Source organism: Dromaius novaehollandiae, chromosome W, assembly GCF_036370855.1.
Source record: "Dromaius novaehollandiae isolate bDroNov1 chromosome W, bDroNov1.hap1, whole genome shotgun sequence".
Lineage (NCBI taxonomy): Eukaryota > Metazoa > Chordata > Aves > Casuariiformes > Dromaiidae > Dromaius > Dromaius novaehollandiae.
In genome coordinates, this window is record NC_088130.1 from 14,078,255 (window position 1) to 14,095,928 (window position 17,674).

Here is a 17,674-nt window from a genome sequence, read left to right on the forward strand (position 1 = left end):
TAAAATAACACTAAGGTTCTCACTTGAACTGCCATGGCAAAATAGAAACCCCAGAAATCTGTTGTTGCTAACTTGAATTGTTCAAAAACATGGAGATTTTTGGCCTTTCCATCTAAGTGTTAAAAAAAAAAAAAAAAAAACTCACAAAGCAACAAAGATGCTGCTCTCTCCACAGTATTCCAGTGCCAAGACCTCATAAAAGGAACATATGTGATCTTCTCTTAGATGGAATAAGTGGGTTTTGTGTTTGCTTCAAACCTTAATCAGATATTTATTCAGATATTTTAAAGAGTCAAAATTGCTTGGGAGATAAACATCACGAATAAGTCCTAAGTGTTAGCAAAGTTTTGCAGCTTCTTTGGCTGATTCCCACCATTCCAACTTCAATGAATGCATCAAGACAGCACATGACCTACAGAAGTGTCTGATGATTACACAGAAATTAATGGACGCAATCATAATACTTAAGTACCAATTAGTTTCACTACATAGCTTTTGTCCAACATACTTATTTCTATTTCTGTTTGGCTTCCTCCTTTCTGCAGGTTTATTTATTTTATAAAAACATGCAACAACTGTTTGTAAGACCTTTCCACAGTGTTGTGATGGCATCTTCAAGGGCAGCTTTGGAACAAGACTACCTTAACACAGAACTGCTGCAGAAAAATATTTATCACAAAGTAACTAAGAAGAAACTGGAAGGGGACACTTTAAATATGCTATCATTTCAAATTATTATAATTTGAGATAATACATAATTCAACTAAGAAATACTGAGTTTTTTTCCCCCATGAAAGAGCATCTTAAAGTAGAAAACAAAAAACAAACCCCAAAGTGCACAACATACATCAATTACAGCGGAATACGAGAGAGTTAGAATTTGTAAGAAGAGGCTCAAGACTTAAGTCAAAGACTCATCAGGCAGGATCTGGGGAAGCTAGGCTTTGGATTTCCATGTAAGTGAAAACTAAAGATGCACAAGAGTACTTAAAAAAGCTTTCCTCCAAAGTAGTTAAATTTTTCAGAATTCTAATCACTGGGATTACTGATTTAAGTTAGGTTTTCGTTTTGAATATTGCCCAAACTGACTAAAGCAGCCACCCAAACTATGAGTTCTGATAAGATTTCCTCTACCTGTGTGGCTGAATCTAACCAAATAACAATGACTAATGGAGCCTCAGTTAAGTCAAAAACCTGTTCACTTCGGAAGGAGGTGATTTTTGCTCAACCAAGAATTATCAGAACGTTTATCTTACAAGTCCTGTCTACTGATCTGATGAAAGACATCTATTCATACACCACTCCAAGCTTACATTCTCTAAAGGAAGAAGACAGGCACAGGGAGGACTGAAAAATATTAAATGAATCTACCAGTGATGATGCAGACTACTCACATGAAGTTCATGGTTTTGTGATACATTCTTATTCTTTACTTGATAAAAGTATAAATAACAGCGGCATTAAACTGGAGATCTGATGCAACAGTGACCTTCCAAGTAACATGTTGGGCTTGTTTCAGTCTTCAGGGACTTTTTGCTCAAGATCTCCCTTTCCTAATTTTTCTGCAAGCGATGATACCTATAACCTTTAGTGGTTTTCTAAAGATATGCCAAGGTCAATCTTTCTGGAAGTGCACAGCAATCCAAAATAAAGATCACTTACCTTTTGAACTGCTTTCTAATTTAATATGCAATTATTTTTGTGGCTCAAATTGAATTAGTATTAGGCTATAGTTAAACTGATTCTTGAAAGATAAGGAAAAAATTACACAGTAATACTTTTTCCTTTTTTTCCCAGTACCTTGAAAGTTTGCCCATCCACTAAACAAATACGAACATTGACCTCCAAGCACCAATCCACGGAGATCACAGCATCCTCTGCTCTTACTCTTAGAAAAAGAGTACCTGTCTGTGGGACTAATTCTACAGAGACTGTCTTTTTATCTGAACACTGCATACCTTCCTAATATGATCAATGGAAGGACTGGTTATCCCTCTTTTCTCTCTTCAAAGAAAGGCATTTAATTACCATATGAGAAAACAGCTATGAAAGAAATGACAAAACAGCTCTGCTCCACTCTATTACAGTACTTTCTGGTTCACCCTGAGGCTACATCTCCCATGTAAGTTGGGTTTACTTATCTACCAAAGACTCAGGAGAAAGAGAATACTTCTGAAGAATAGCTAGGCTTCTTAGCTAGACTATGTAGTATAATAACTAGATCCAGGACAAGATAAATGTTCACCACTTTTTTTCTGGAAGCTTAGCTGTCTTAATCAAGGAAAGCAAAGCTTGTTTTTAGCTTTAAATGAAGAGGCTGCAGTAATGAATCAAGCTACAGAAATCAAGGCTAAATACTTAGCAATGACGATGCCCATTCCTAAAGAAGGACACAGAAGCATCCTTTCCTACTCTATAAAGCCTTCAATTCAAGGTATTTTCATAGTGAATTTTCTAGTATTCACAGAAATATTTACCTCTGAAGCTCTTAGTTGTACAGTTGCCGCTTTATACTCTAATTCTAGTCTGTTCTTCTCAGCAGCCACTGTAGTGCTCTGAAGAACCAAGTCTGCTTTGATGATGTTCAGTGATATGCAATTCTAGATAGGAAAATAGAAAGTGTCAATTTTTTTCCATGAGAGACCCAAAACTGATATAATTACTATCATGCTTTAGAAACTGCATTTTTTAGCCATAGCATAAAACCTCAAACTGTGTTCAGCTCTTCAACTGGATTTTCTTTCAAATTTAATTTAAGAAAGAAAGGCGACTTACTAGTGACCCACATTCTTCAAAATGCATAGTCCACATCTATTCTTATTCTGCAAGCATATACGTATCACCTGTGACTAAATAATTTATGCTTGTACACCAAAAAAGCATGTTCTCTCTTCATATACTCACATGCAAAGTGTGAGAATACACAAAGCCATCCCAATTCCTTCTCGCAGACTGAATCCAACAGGTGGATTTCATAACTCAAAAACAGAGATGGAAAAGGGGCAAGAAATAAACACGCAAGATATATGCCTCTCACTGGCAGTACAAGATGAATGACAGTATGTGAAGTACATGGCAGAAGCTGTGACACTCTCCCATGTTCTTGTACCCATGAACACAGGAGCAGGATCTTCAAACAACCAACAATAACCAAGTATCATACAAGCTCTGGATGCCCCTCTGCTAATGCAGTAATCACTTGGCAGATGTACTCTCATGTCTTAATACAACTTGAACAAATTAAGACAACAGAAGCAGCTTTCATTTTGGAGCCTTGTAACAGGCTTTAGTGAACCCCACAATCTGGTCTGACAACTTTGACACAGAAATCACTGCTTCTTTAAACGAGTCAGCCTCAGGGACCCAAAAATCATCAATATATTCTGTAGTGTGAGAAGGATAGCTTCAACTCTAGAAGTGTGAAGCAATGAGAAGACTGGTTCACTGTTTTTCTTATGATAAACATAAAAATACAAAAGAATCTCCTCTCTTAAGGAGACAGAGCACAATGTCCCAGCTGCACACTTAGTGGATGTACAGGATGAAGTTTTGAGAGTGTTAGCATTTGACCACACCAGTGAGTCAAGGTCTGAGATCTTCTTCATTTCTCATTTTAACACAAAGTTTCCATTATTTCAACTTTCTCTCCTCTTTGGAAGAGACATGAAAGAACACCCAAATAAAGTCCAGAATGAACTAGGACACAAACGTAAGTTGCATAGTTTCCAACCCACTTAGTAGTTTGAAAAAAAGAAAAGCCAAATGAGAAGAAAGTCTTAATGAAAGGAGATGAAAAATGGAAGAAGCTAAAAGACTATTCACATACAACAGCACAAAAAGAACTACAAGCAAAAGCTCTGCCAGAATTTGAAATGGTGGAACAACTCTGTTTCTATCAACTGACTGTAAAGAATTCGTGTGTGCCAGGTACACCCTGCCATACATATTTGTATCTCGAACATTCATAAAGAAAACACAGGCTCCCTTCTCTGGATACAGTAGAGACAAGAGAGTTCTGCATGTAAATATACATGCAGGTGTATGCCCTCTAGTGTCTTTATATAAGGTGACTATTTGTCCCACGCAAGCCCCAGAACTTATTAGAAAAGTAGCAGGCCACATTTTTACCATGCAAACACACAAAAATCCCATACGTGTTTTAGGTTTCCTTCTGTGGCAGAAGTGAGTATACCCTAACTATATGACGGGGTAAGTTTTTGTCATTTTAGCCTATAACTAATATAACTACAAAAGCCTTTTGAAGAAAGCAGAAAGACTCCCATAAACTTCAAAGCATTCATGAAGTTTGGTTTGGGGAGGAACAAAAATGTCAGCGTTTCGATTATTTTGATAATGAAACACCTTTCTTGAATCAGACCATTTTGGTTTCTTCAGCATGTACTAGCATCTATTTCCTACAGCACACAAAGCATCAAAATTAAGCTGATGCACAACCAAAAGAAAATCCTTTTGTAATCAATAACTATTTCAGGCAAATACCAGTTATCCCCACACACACCCCTCCTGACGTGCCGAGCAGTACACAGTATGTCTCAGATCCAGTTTCCTACACAGAGTAAAGAAGCGATTAAAATACTGTTTCAGACAGGTTGTACAATAGTCAGTAAATGACTTTGGTTGCACTTTACAACAGCAACATGCCCAGACAGTTCCCAGTACATACTGGGAAATGGGCACCCAGTATGAAAGTTAAAACATATTCTAGAAATTCCCACATTAAATACAGAGTATTTGTATAAATTTCAAAAGTAGTTACTTAGCAGTGTATTACTTGCACAACAAGTTCTGTACAGTAATCTAGAAGTCTAAGCAACTGTTTTAACATGTCAGGCATCTTCTGCCATTCTTTGGCATTTTCAAAGTGGCTCTGGCTAGCTGACCAAAAGGCAATCTCTGAAACACTCCAAGTATTGCTGTCCATGTCTATCAACACACCATAACAGCACACCCATTTGGAATAAACGTTTTTTTTAAATAATAGCAACTCAGTGTACTGAAATCAGTCTCATGTCAAAGGCCATACTCAACTCTTTCCAGGTGATAAGCTAGAAAACATTGCAACATGCTAGTAACGCATGGCAAGGAAATAACATACGGGCTCAAAGTGGTTGCAAGAACAGCACCATTTCTTGCTGAGCACAAAAGCACAAGCAGAATCCACTGAAACTAAAAGTAATTGTCTCTTGTTCCTTAGTTATTGAGAATACAAACTAAGATAATTCACCTCGTGGTGAATTCCCATTATAACGGCTTACAGTTAAAGCCAAACCAATAACTGAAATCCAGAGTTGTTTTTTATTTGTATTTTTTGGCAGTGGGGGCAGTGGAGGTTGAGTTAAAAAAGATAGATAGATATACAAACAGATAGACAGACAGACAGATATACAAACATATATATAACAATGTCACTCATGATGCTGGAGCCTAAGACCTGAGTCCTTTTCCCATCTTTTTTTAATAGAAGCAAAGAAATGGAGATGATGAACCAAGAGGAAGTAAGGGTGTACAGAAATATGAAGTATTCTGAAAATGTACAGATTGAAATAGTTACACAGTTCACACTTGTATTTACTGGATCACTCCATGGACCAGAAGACTTCAATGAGTGAAAGCGTAAATCAAAGGAAACAAATACTATACAAATTGAATTAACAACAGATGAACAAGTTCGAAAAGGCTTTTAAAGAAGTGTATCTTCAAGCAAGTCAGCTCATTAATATTTACATTAACATAGCTAAATTTTGCACGCCTCCTAGTTATGTTACAAGAATTGGTCTTTTCACAACAAGGGAACACTTATCAAAACAAACAAAAAAACCCATACCTTTATGAGATGCATTAATTCTGTAACAAGCCTTGCTTTTTGGACATTTATTTCTTTGATCTTCATATTCGCTTGTTGAGACTCCTCTTCTAGATTGATATCATCTTGTTCCATCTGTCTTAAACTACAGGAAGAACCAATATATTGTTAATCCCGACTTAAAAAAAAGAGATTACAGAAATACCAAAATTCTTAATCTCATTTGTGATGAACCATCAACTAGCAAGAAGTGGAATTTTCATTTTAAAACATTTCAGACATATTAGAGAAATGCATTTTAAATCTATGAAATTCAGAAAACAAAAAAAGCATAACTAAAGAAAACCAAGTTTTGGCCAAGTGTGGCCACTCAGCAACCACAATACCTTACTTTTGTTAATTTCAGATTTTTAAAAAACAAATCAGTGCAAAGGTGGCATTTTTCTTCTTTTTCTACCTCCTTGAAACAATACAACATGGCAGAGTTAAGGAGGTTTGCTTAATTCTTGCTATATATATTAGTAAGAAATAACTGTGTTCTTAGCTACTGCTCGCTGCAGAAAACTAGAATTTTCACTCATTTTAAATCTCAAATGCATATAATTACGGAGAACTTCAAGTTAAATAATTGTGCTCTTCAGGGAGATGCAAAGCATTTGGAGATCTTCAAAAAAGGCCAAAAGCATAATCCAGGAAACTACAGACCAGTCAGCCTCACTTCAATCCCTGGGAAAATTATGGAGCAAGTCCCCCTGGAAAACATTTCTAGGCACCTGAGGGAGAGCTGATCAGGAACAGTCAGCAAGGATTTACCAAGAGTAAATCATGCCTGACCAACCTGATTGCCTTTTATGATAAAACATCTGGACTTGTGGATGGACAGCATATGTTATTTACCTCAATTTTAGCAAGGTTTTGACATATTCTCCTACAATATTCTTGCATCCAAGTTCACATGCTACAATCTGGATGGGCTGACAACTAAATGGGTAAAAGACTGGTTTGAGCATTGTGTTCAGAGAGTTATCATTAATGGGCTGTACTGTGCCTGGAGGCCAGCATCAAGTGGGATGCCCCAGGGGTCTATCCTGAGACCTGTTCAACATCTCTGTCAGTGAGTAACCTAGAGGAGGGGATGAAGGGTACTCTCCTTAAGTCTGTACTTGACACCAAATTGTGGGACCATTTAGGTTGCCATTCAGAGGCATTTGGTCAGGTGAGAGGAATGAGTCACCAGGAACTTGATGAAATTCAGCAAGGACAAATGCAGAAGAAATGCAGAGCGCTTCCGTTGCAAAGGAAGAGCCCCTGGCAATGATACAGGCTGGGGACAGACTGGTTGGGGAGCAGTTCTGCCAGGAAGGACCTGGGATCTTGGTGGGGAGCAAGCTGAACAGGAGCCAGCAGTGTGCCCTGGCAGTGACAAGCACCAAGAGCAACCTGGGTTGTATGAACAGAAGCACAGCCAGCAGGTTGAGGAAAGTGATTATCCCCTCTGCTTCACACTCATTAGACTGCATCTAGATACTGAGTCCATTTTGCCCCTCGCCAAATACATTAGTAGATGCTTAAAAACTGGAGCAAGTTCAGCGATGGGCCACCAAGACGGTGGAAGGCTGGAGCACAGGTCCTGTGAGGAGAAGCTGAGAGAGCTCAGCTTGTTCAGCGTGGAGAAGAGGTGGCTTAAAGGGGCCAACCTAATAGCAACCCCCCCAAATATCCATGAGGAAGTCATTGATAGAATAGAGCCAGGCTCCTTAAAGAGGTGCATGGTAGAAGGATGAGAGACAACGAGCATAAGTGGAAACAAGACAGGTCCAAACTAGATGTCTAGAGACACTTTTTCTCCCATGAGGACAGTTAAGCAGTAGAACAGGTTGTCCAAAGAGGCTGTGCAGTCTCCACAGAGGTTTTCAAAATGAGACAGGATAAAGCCCTGAGCAACCTGGTCTGAATTCAGTGTTCACCTTGCTTTGAGCAGGTGGTTGGACTGAAAAGCTCCTGAAGTCCCTTCCAACCCAAGTGATTCTGTCATTGAATATTAACTTCAAAATTATGTCCAGCTTTATTAAGAAATTCTGATATATGAAATAGAAACGTATTATGTCTAAGAACAGTTATACTCACTGCAAGGAGTATTTATTTCTTTTCTATGTCTAAAGAAAAACATCCACATTATACAACACAGCTCGTAAGAGCCTTCTCTGTAATTGTGTCAGCATTCTTTCCCTTGCTTCAAAATTAAAAAGAATGGAATCATGTCTTTCAGGTGGAAGACTTAATCAATATTGAGGTAGTTTAGGTAGAGGGTCCATCTCTCTCCCGCCTTCAAACAGTATTCTTGTAAAACAATGCAACAACACCAAGAACAAGTATATTTATATCCCTAAGAGACCACAAAGCAAGCAATAGGCTTTGAGGCTAAGCTTGCCATCCACACTGTTTGAGGCTACCTCTCTTCACAGCAAACTGCCTTCTTGTAATTCCTACAGCACTAGGGCTTTTTTTTTTTTTTGGGGGGGGGGGGGGGATTCTTTCCCTTTTTTTTTTTTTATACCCCAGAAGTAACGCAAGAGCTGTGCATGCAAGGACCATCATCATGTTTTTACAGAACAAAAACAAGTGCACAACAAGAACATATAGGAGTGCTTGAGGGTACAGTCTGCTGGGACAGTGCTGGAGAATCATATAGGGTGGAGGGAGTGATGCCTGGGGGTGTCTATCCATATCACCTTTTGAGAGTGTGATCTGAAGTGAGGTGTCTCTTGCATCATGCTGAGGCCTTGCCTCCTGACAAAGTAGTAACAGAAGAACTAATGGCAGAGCACCACAAAGCCAGAAAAGAAGGTAACACTTAAGTACTGTGGATAGTCAGTGTCCAGCTTTCTTTCTTAGTACTGTTTATGCACTTTATGGTGTCATTTAGATATGTGATATGAAGACAAAAGACTATAGTAATATCTAAGTAAATGAATGCAGTGATGTCTCACTGGAGTTCTATGATTATTACAGTAATCTGTCTAGGATGTTGTTGCATGGTTTCTCAATTTCTAAACATCCTCTTTATCTTGATCATCACATATATCTGAAGCTCAACTACTGCTTACTGAATAAGAGTAAAAGCACACCACAGCAGGAGGAAGCCAATACACATTTGTTATTAAAACTGTTCTTGTCTCATATACAATATGGTTTGTCCAAAATCCTACCTGTCATGCTTCACAGCAATTTTTGATTCCAACTGTCTTCTTTTGTTTCCTCTCTCTAAAAGCTCCTTCTTCTGTTGCCTGAGTTCATTGTCTCTTCGTTCTAGATGTTTCTGCCTTTCAAACAATGTAGTCAACTGAATATCCAATGACTTTAGAGTACTATTAATTTCCTGAAATGAAAGAGTTAGAAAACACACCATTAGCATTCTTACTATATTGATACCATCCTAACACATGCAAACAGTCTGTGTTTATTGGGCAGTAAAGTTGGTAGTAGTTCATATCATACACAACACTAGAATAAAGTTCTACCTGTTGCTGGCTTTCCAACTGTCTTCTTTCATCTGTATCCACTGAAATAGTGAGAAACTGTGCTGCCCTCAGGGATGTGTTGCTAGAGAGAGTTTGGTTTGTATAAGCAGATACTTTAACAATATATTTTTCTTCTGCTGCGTAGATTTGTTTAAATTTGGTTTCTTGTATGACCTAAAAAACAAACAAAACATTCATCTGACAAAAGCCTTACTTAAGGCAATGCTTTTCAGAACAGGAAATAAACTAGTTGCAATCCAGAGTAAAGAATTTAAGCTTACATAAGTTTCTGATTTGCTAACATGCCTTTGCAAAAAGCTGATGAAAAGTTTAATGCATCACTATACTTGTAATTTAGGTCAGTCACCAAAAAACTGTTAAGATACTGTCCTACAGAATATATTACCATAAACAATTAAACAGCTTCTGATTACTCTGATGAATGAGTTACTTCTAACCCTATCATAGGGTTTTACTGTTTTCTTTAAGAATATTACAGATATAGGCCTTGGTAAGACCTACTAATGTGTATTGCATCATGAACAAGAATTATACTGGGTATAGATGTATGACACGCAAAGGTAGCCTGTGTACAGAAGAACCGAAAGTACTTAAAAAATGAATACATTAAACTGTAAGGTAAGCTGTAAAGCATAAACTTTGTTTAAGCAACTGTATCTGCAGGAAAAAGTATGAAGTATAAAATATTTTACTTACTACTTTAAAACTATTTTAAATATTATAAATAACAAAACATTTGTCATAATCCAAAGTACTGCAGTACTTCAGAAGGATGTAAACTCTTCATTAAATCGGGAAGAGTAAAAAGACTTCATAAGACAAAGCAAATTTGATTAATGACTTTTTTTCAGATTATCTACCCAGCACCAGCAATACTCTGCTGATTTGGTTCCTGGACACTGAAAGTTGTGTTTAATGGCTTTTACTTTGCTCTACAGCTCACACTGAGGTTGAGGACATTTCCATCCCAGGCCTCTTTCCACATGCTCAGCTTTATGAAAACAGCTCTCCATTAAGCTGAAGCTTTCTTTGACAGGTTTGAAACAAAATGTTGCAAACAATGCATTCTTCAACGAAAAGTAATAAAAGCTAAAAGAAAAAAATTCACACAACTGCACTGAGAAAGTGCCATGCCCAAAACATTCAGAATAGGGGTTTATCTTTCCTCTAGATCAGTGATTTTCTACTTGCTGCCCACTGAGCTCTGAAAAGAATGGGGTGTCTAAGGAGTACTTTTGAATGGTCCACAAAATATAACTCGAAGACCTATACAGGTTTCTGCTTTATCATGTGATAAACAGAAAGTGCTGAAAGAATCGCAGTTCTAAGAGAAAAATGCTTAGATTGGCTTTTTCCTCCCAAAAAGAAAAGCATTTTCATCTAGGACTCTCTCCAGTTTTAGTTTGCTCTTCCTCATTCTTAGAGCATGAGAAATAGAGAAGGCAAGAAGGAGGAACAGCCCAATAAAACAGGAATTGCTCTCTATATCAAGATCCAGTCCCCTAAGTTTCTCAAAAACACAGCTCATGTTCTTCTCAGAGAGCCCTCTTCCACTTGGGAGAGTTCACTCTCTGTGCAAGATAGACAGCAGCTGTCCAGTATAGACAGAGAGGTGAATAAGGATTTAAGTTGAAATCTGTCATGCACATCACCCACTGTAACCCAGCGATGACTAGCTCTCAAGAGTCCAGGAGAAAGCAGGGTACCTACTGGGAGCTCTTAGCCTGTTTCTAAGAATTCAAAAGTTTTTATATAGTATTTATCACATCAACTCATGACTGAAGTTATACAGCAGAATTGGTCAGAAATGGAACATCTTATGCAGAAAAAAAACCTCTGTAATTGTTGCTCTAAACACTACACAGAAAAAAAGGACAGGAAAAAAATCTGGAGTTTCTTCCCCTTGTCCAGAAAATATTCTTTTCCAGTTTTTCAGGTTGGCACTGTCGTATACTATTAATTGTTTTATTAGAACTTTGCCCAGAATATTTCAGGCACTTTAAAACATCCAAGCTATAAAACATGCCCGGCGCTTTTATTATAATAAAGCAACTTCATATGATTGACTTGGAGTGCATGCAGATCAAAGAAATATTTAATTTCCTGTGAAGCACTGCATTAGATTGGCTGGATTTGTTAAGATGTCTTGTAAAACGTTTGTGTATAACGAACTGTTCTCATTTCAAAAATGCAAATAAAAGGCCCTAATTTTTTGCTCTCTCCATGTTACCTTGCCAAAGAATTTCCTAAACAAAACTCTAGACCATAGGTGTGTCTGTGCTATTTAGGACATCTCACCCTTTCAATCATGTTTTTGGTCTTCTCTGTTCCCACAGGGACATCATGAACACGATACTGGGAGCAAAGATAACTCATCACAGGACGAGGAGCATCAAATAACTCTCGTAAATACGAGAAAAATCCGTATTGGCTAAAGAGGAGAAAAAAGTGAGTATCACAAATAAAACTTGGTAGACAAGGAAGCTGAAGTTACTGAAGGGTCGAAAAAATCCCACTAATCCTGAACTGAATTAGTAATAATTTGATTTGCAAAAAAAATCCTAATACATAGCAGTGACAACAAAGTATTATACTTAAAACCACTCCCCACTGAGTAATCTGGTACGTACTGTAATTCTTCAATAGGTCTTGAAGGTATGTTTTCAGCACATGATTCAGCAGGCGCACACACAGCATTCACTTTTAGCTTCCGATGATCGCGCATCTAAATATAGATTACATTAGATAATTTGGTTAAAAAAAAAAAAAAGAGAGAGAGAAAAAAGAGTAGAAAAGAAATCACTACATGAAAATAAAATACTTATTGAAGAGGCATTCCATAGAATCATAATTTATTTTAAACTGATTTAAGCCATACGAGAAGTCACAAAAATCCAAGCTGGTTCAGATACAACCGAGTTCTCTGAAAGCCAACCTCAGCTAATATTGATACATGAAAATACTGTATGTTAGTAAAAATAAAAGCAAGTCAAAGAAATCCGCAGCCTGGTGCTCAATATAAGTAGCTAAACTGGATGCTAATCTGAGTGGATGTAATAAGGAAGCCCTCTCTCTTTCAGGCTGTATGGTCAGTCTGCACAAAAACCAGCAGATCAGTAGCTACAGAGGCAGAAAAAATGGAAGATACACATGACAGATCAGTTTGGCCTTTTAAAGCAGCCTTGCACTGGGTTCCACAATAATGGAGGCAAGATGAGCCCCCAAAACCTCAGATTACAACACTATGGTTCACTTACATAATTATGACTAGCTTTTGTGAAGGGCAGATAGGTCTTTGAAGAATGCAGAATAGTTTGTCATTAATTACACTATTCCTGTGGATAGCATTTGGGAAGTGCTATGACAGCTAATGCTGTATCTTGTAGCTTTCTTCCTCTAAGTCATCTCTCTGTCTGTCAAAGGGAATAATCTGCACTTCCTCATCACTCCAGGAAAGAGCAGCATTAGGAAAAAACAATCCTGATTTCCTGCTTGGACCACTGTCTTCTCACGAAAGATGTCCTCTCCTCTCTTTAGTCAGAAGGCACTGGAAATGCTTGGTACTTAATTAGCAGTTTCCTGGGTTTGTCATTTTTTTATGCAAAGTATTTTCTCCTCAGCAATTGTTGCCTTGTCAAGCCAGACAAAAGTATTTCTAAAATGAAAATTATTCCTCGTATTTCTGATGCCTCCAGTTGGTCTAAACTTTGAAAAATCTTGCTTATAATTAAAGCAGAAGAAAGCCTTTGACTACCTTGTATTAGCTATTATGCTGATCTTATCTAGAAAACCTATTAAAAACAAAGTTACTTAGTAAACATAGACCCCAAACTATAGGGCTCCTATACCAGTTTTAATCAGTTTTTAAAATCTGTGACTACTTGCCTCAAGAAGAAACATTTCCATATCTTCCTGGCTCTCAAAAACGAAAGCCCTCATGTCATTTGAAGAAATGTGATTTTCAACATATTTAGCATGTCTGTTGTCTTTCATGTTGATCTGCTCATTTAAAAAAGATAAAGAAAGGTAATGAAGGGAGCCTGATTTGATACGATTGTACTTAACCCCCCCAACATTTTAAGCAGTCAGATGACATCCAGACCTATGTTTAATGAAAACAAAGACAAAGTTTAAATGTCTTTAAAGACATATTCCCAACTATTTTGCAACCAGTCTTCTCTGGAGGAAACCAGCAATATCTCACACCTCACTGTGCTCACTTTTTAGCCATCCATATGTTTCTCAGCGTTCCTGGAGCTACCACTGTCTCCGCCATGTAACCTCCTCCTTTTCCTCTGTCCTAGCCTTATAATTGCAACTGCCACCATCTCATCTCTACTGGCTGTGCTCCTGCGCTACTAAGCCTATCTCACTGCTTAGAAACAACTAGACTATATAGAAATATAGAAAACTCCACATTTCTGAAGCTTTCACATGTAGTTCCCTTTGACTTGGACACAGTGAATACCAACAAATATGAATACAGAATTGTGGAGCCCTGGAACAACACAGCCAGACTGAATTCTCTTTTAATTCTTAAGAAAGATCCACAATTTAAGATGGATGAAGATTTCATATCTGAATAAAATGTTAAAATACAGTAGCTGACTTGTATTATGTCTCTATCTGTGAAGTATGAAGATAAAATTACACAGAACTGCACAATTTAATAACCTAGAGTTAGCCAAAGGCTGGATGCACTTACTCACACTTCTAAAACTGGAATTTATAAATAAATGAGACTAATTTACATCATATCATAGAAAACAAATTCAGACATCTGTGGATGTTACAGAGGTTAACGAGGCCTAAAAGTAAAAGCAAAGGCCATCAGACAAAGGTATTTGTATAATTAACTTGATGCGGTCTTTCAGGAAGAAATGGGAAATCCTGGTAATAAGAGGAAATACTTTGTATTTTACACTGACTAACTAAAAGCTATTTTGAATGCTTCTACAGCATATACAGCTGTAGAACACAAATTCTGCATGCAGCAGAATACATACGGCATTCCTACAAAGCATAGGAATCGGTATATAATTCTCAACGTTCAATAAATTTAAATTCTCAAAATACACTAGTAAAATAAGCTTGCAATTCTGAAAAGGAAGAGGAGAAGCACACTAGAGTTCTTCCTCCTCTTCACATCATATGGAGGACAGTTCATATGTGGCTGGGATAACAGTGGAAGAATGCTCTAGAAAACCATTAGTCTCTGAAAATTTAGTCCTGCTGTTCTCAGAGAGTACAAAGACTGTCAAAACAAAACAAAACAAAAAATCTATCCTTTGCTTCGTTTTGTTAAGTGTTTCTGTGCCTGGAGCTAGTTGTGCAAAGCAAGCTACAAAAACACCTGGGGATCGCAGTGACATCTTGTAACCTCTGCTGAGCAGCTGGTGCTAAGAGGGGGGAGTTCAACTGCAACTACCACTGCTTTTTTAAGAAGCCACTTAAGCCTCAGTAATGGGATGTACCTTAGAGGAAATCTGCAATGGGCACCTTGAGAAAGGACAGCTCACTGGAGGGGGAAAAACCCACCCCATCTTACTCAATGTTGTGTGTTAATACATTGCTTACAGAACTGCAATTAAAAATAGTTCAGTATGCTAATGTATACTGTATGTAATTGGCAGCTAATTTTAAAATATGTAGCAGACACTCTTGAAAAGCATAAAGAAAAAGAAATTACACATATTAACTGGTTAGTATGTATACAAGTAAATTTTCTTACTGCAAGCATCATGGGTTCACAAACATTTTTTTTAAACTTGTCTGTGTTCTTTCTTAGCCACATAAGAGCAGAGTGTGTGTCTCGGAATCTCCCTTTAAGCTTCTCTTCCTTCATATTCATTACATTATCAAGTTCTACAATGCAATCAGTTATTCCTGTAATTTAAGACAGTTTCTTAAACAGAGTCCATAGTAAATGCACAATATAGTTAGCATTTTCCAGTATTTAGTGACTACACTACTCCATCAATAAGGTTAATAGGAGATTATAAGAATTAAGAGTTTATCTTCCCACAATCAAGATACCACTTATTCTAAAGCAATCTTAAGAACTAATCAAAGCTTAAATACTAGAATAAAATGAAGCTTTACTCAAAGCATAACCAAATGTGGTGGTACAGTACTTATTTATAGTAAAGATCATATACATTTAGTCCTAGAAGCATCTCTCTTCAAACCTGGTTCTACCTTTATATTTAAAACCAAAAATGCCCCTAGAGGAAAGAGGCAGTGAGTACAGTAGGAAATTTCTGGGGTTTATTTCATGTTTGCAGAAATATGAAGGTGCAACGGCAGACTGGGCAAGAAAGGATTTGCTACTCAGGAGAAAGGAAATTAAACACTTTCTACCCGTTCAGAAAAAAATATATAATCTTTCCTCTCTAAGCAAGTCACTTGGTCTTTCTATACTTCAGTTTCTTCTTGAGGTACATCAGACATACACTCAAGCAGACATCTTAAAGGTGTTTGGACTCTATGACACATTAAGTGCCAGACAGACGGGCATGTGCATTCATCAAGAAACAAGTACAACACACAAAAACCCACTAAGCTATCATTTTTTATTTTGTTTCTTGAAAAAAAAAAAGAAAAGAAAAAAAAAGAAAAAAAAAGAAAAAAAAGAAAAAAAAAGAAAAAAAAGAAAAAAAGAAAAAAAAGAAAAAAAAGAAAAAAAAAGAAAAAAAAGAAAAAAAGAAAAAAAGAAAAAAGAAAAAAGAAAAAAAGAAAAAAAGAAAAAAAGAAAAAAGAAAAAAAGAAAAAAAGAAAAAAAGAAAAAAAAGAAAAAAAGAAAAAAAAGAAAAAAAAGAAAAAAGAAAAAAAAGAAAAAAAAGAAAAGAAAAAAAGAAAAAAGAAAAAAGAAAAAAGAAAAAAGAAAAAAAGAAAAAAAGAAAAAAAGAAAAAAGAAAAAAAGAAAAAAAGAAAAAAAGAAAAAAAGAAAAAAAGAAAAAAAGAAAAAAAGAAAAAAAGAAAAAAAGAAAAAAAGAAAAAAAGAAAAAAAAGAAAAAAAAGAAAAAAAGAAAAAAAGAAAAAAAGAAAAAAAAGAAAAAAAAGAAAAAAAGAGAGAAATCCTAGGCTAACACAAAGGAATGTAACATAATTAAGGTTAGCTGAAGTTCACCTAAAAAGGACAAAAGGAGGAAGAGTTGCTAATGTCCTGCTGAAAAGATCATTTTAAACACCGTATCTTCAAAAGTAACTGCACTGGCTTCACTCTTCTGCCTCCTGCTAACAAGAATCCAGCTTCATTTAATCATAGAAAAAATGCAATTGGCAAAGCAGTCTCCTTACTCACTAAGCTATTTATGTTCCTTTTAATAAAACTGATAACAGCAAAGAAAACCGCTATACATTTAAGATAAATATAATTATGAGGCTTGCAGTAACCATTTCAGAAATTATTTCACCACAGCAGGACAGCAGGTAGGTTCTGTAAGAATGGTTTAAAACAAAGAAACAAACAACAAGAGACTTACTTTTCTTGTCCCTCTCTTGGTTAATTTTCTCTGTTCTTAGATCACTAACATCACTATCAATATTTGCCCTTTCTTCTTGCAAACGTTTCAGCTCAGTGTTAACAGCATCAATTTGCGGCTGAAGATTCTCACAGACACCCATTGTGTTGAGCTCATTCTGCCAGTCCTCTATCATCTTACGAGTGTTGCGTATTTTTTTCTGTCTGTCCATTTCTTCATCTTTTTTCATTCTCAAAGCTTGATTAATCTCTTCAATCTAAGAATGTTGAATATTTCCAACATTAAAGGAGTTTAGTATACAAAACTTAAGAGAACTAAGACATCAATGAAATAGGTATTAAATGCTGATGTAGCTGTGCATTAAAACTGTAAGAGGCTGTTCTAGTGACAGTTTAAGAACTGACAAGATTTTGTTAAGATTTAGACTGTTTAAGTAAAACTACAATCAAGCCTTTAACTCTGTTTTTTAAAGTTCCTTTATTTTTACATAACCAGAAGCTTAAGAACTCCTTTAACGCATTTCAAAGTTAGTCTAAGACGGCATACAACCTGAAACGCAAAACAGAATGTGTAACTTTAACTCTGCCCCCTTGTGTTTAACTCTGACATTTCTTGACCGAGTACTCAGGCGAAGATCAGTAACTCAGTTTTGCAGCACCTTTTTGCACTGCATTTTTAAAAAAACGCTGGATGCATACTCTCAGTTAACGGAAGAACAACTCTAGCCTCTCACATAAAATATCTGAGGGAATGTTTAATGCTGAGTGCATTACTGCACTACAGTGGCTGTAGCTTTCCCATCACGATAGTTGCCAGAAGGAAAG

General features: G+C 36.7%; 1 protein-coding gene across 1 annotated transcript in view; it reads right to left on the reverse strand.

Moving 5' to 3' along the window:
* Positions 1–17,674, reverse strand: part of LOC112981861 (structural maintenance of chromosomes protein 5) — a 54,933-nt gene that overhangs the window by 13,822 nt on the left and 23,437 nt on the right. Inside the window, exons 9-17 of the mRNA XM_026097836.2 lie at positions 16,851–17,106; positions 15,098–15,252; positions 13,252–13,365; positions 11,997–12,091; positions 11,665–11,797; positions 9,346–9,519; positions 9,034–9,203; positions 5,846–5,969; positions 2,478–2,600 (exon numbers count right to left, since the gene is read on the reverse strand). Of these exons, the coding sequence (XP_025953621.2) occupies positions 2,478–2,600; positions 5,846–5,969; positions 9,034–9,203; positions 9,346–9,519; positions 11,665–11,797; positions 11,997–12,091; positions 13,252–13,365; positions 15,098–15,252; positions 16,851–17,106 (1,344 nt within the window). The remainder of the gene's footprint in view (positions 1–2,477; positions 2,601–5,845; positions 5,970–9,033; positions 9,204–9,345; positions 9,520–11,664; positions 11,798–11,996; positions 12,092–13,251; positions 13,366–15,097; positions 15,253–16,850; positions 17,107–17,674) is intronic.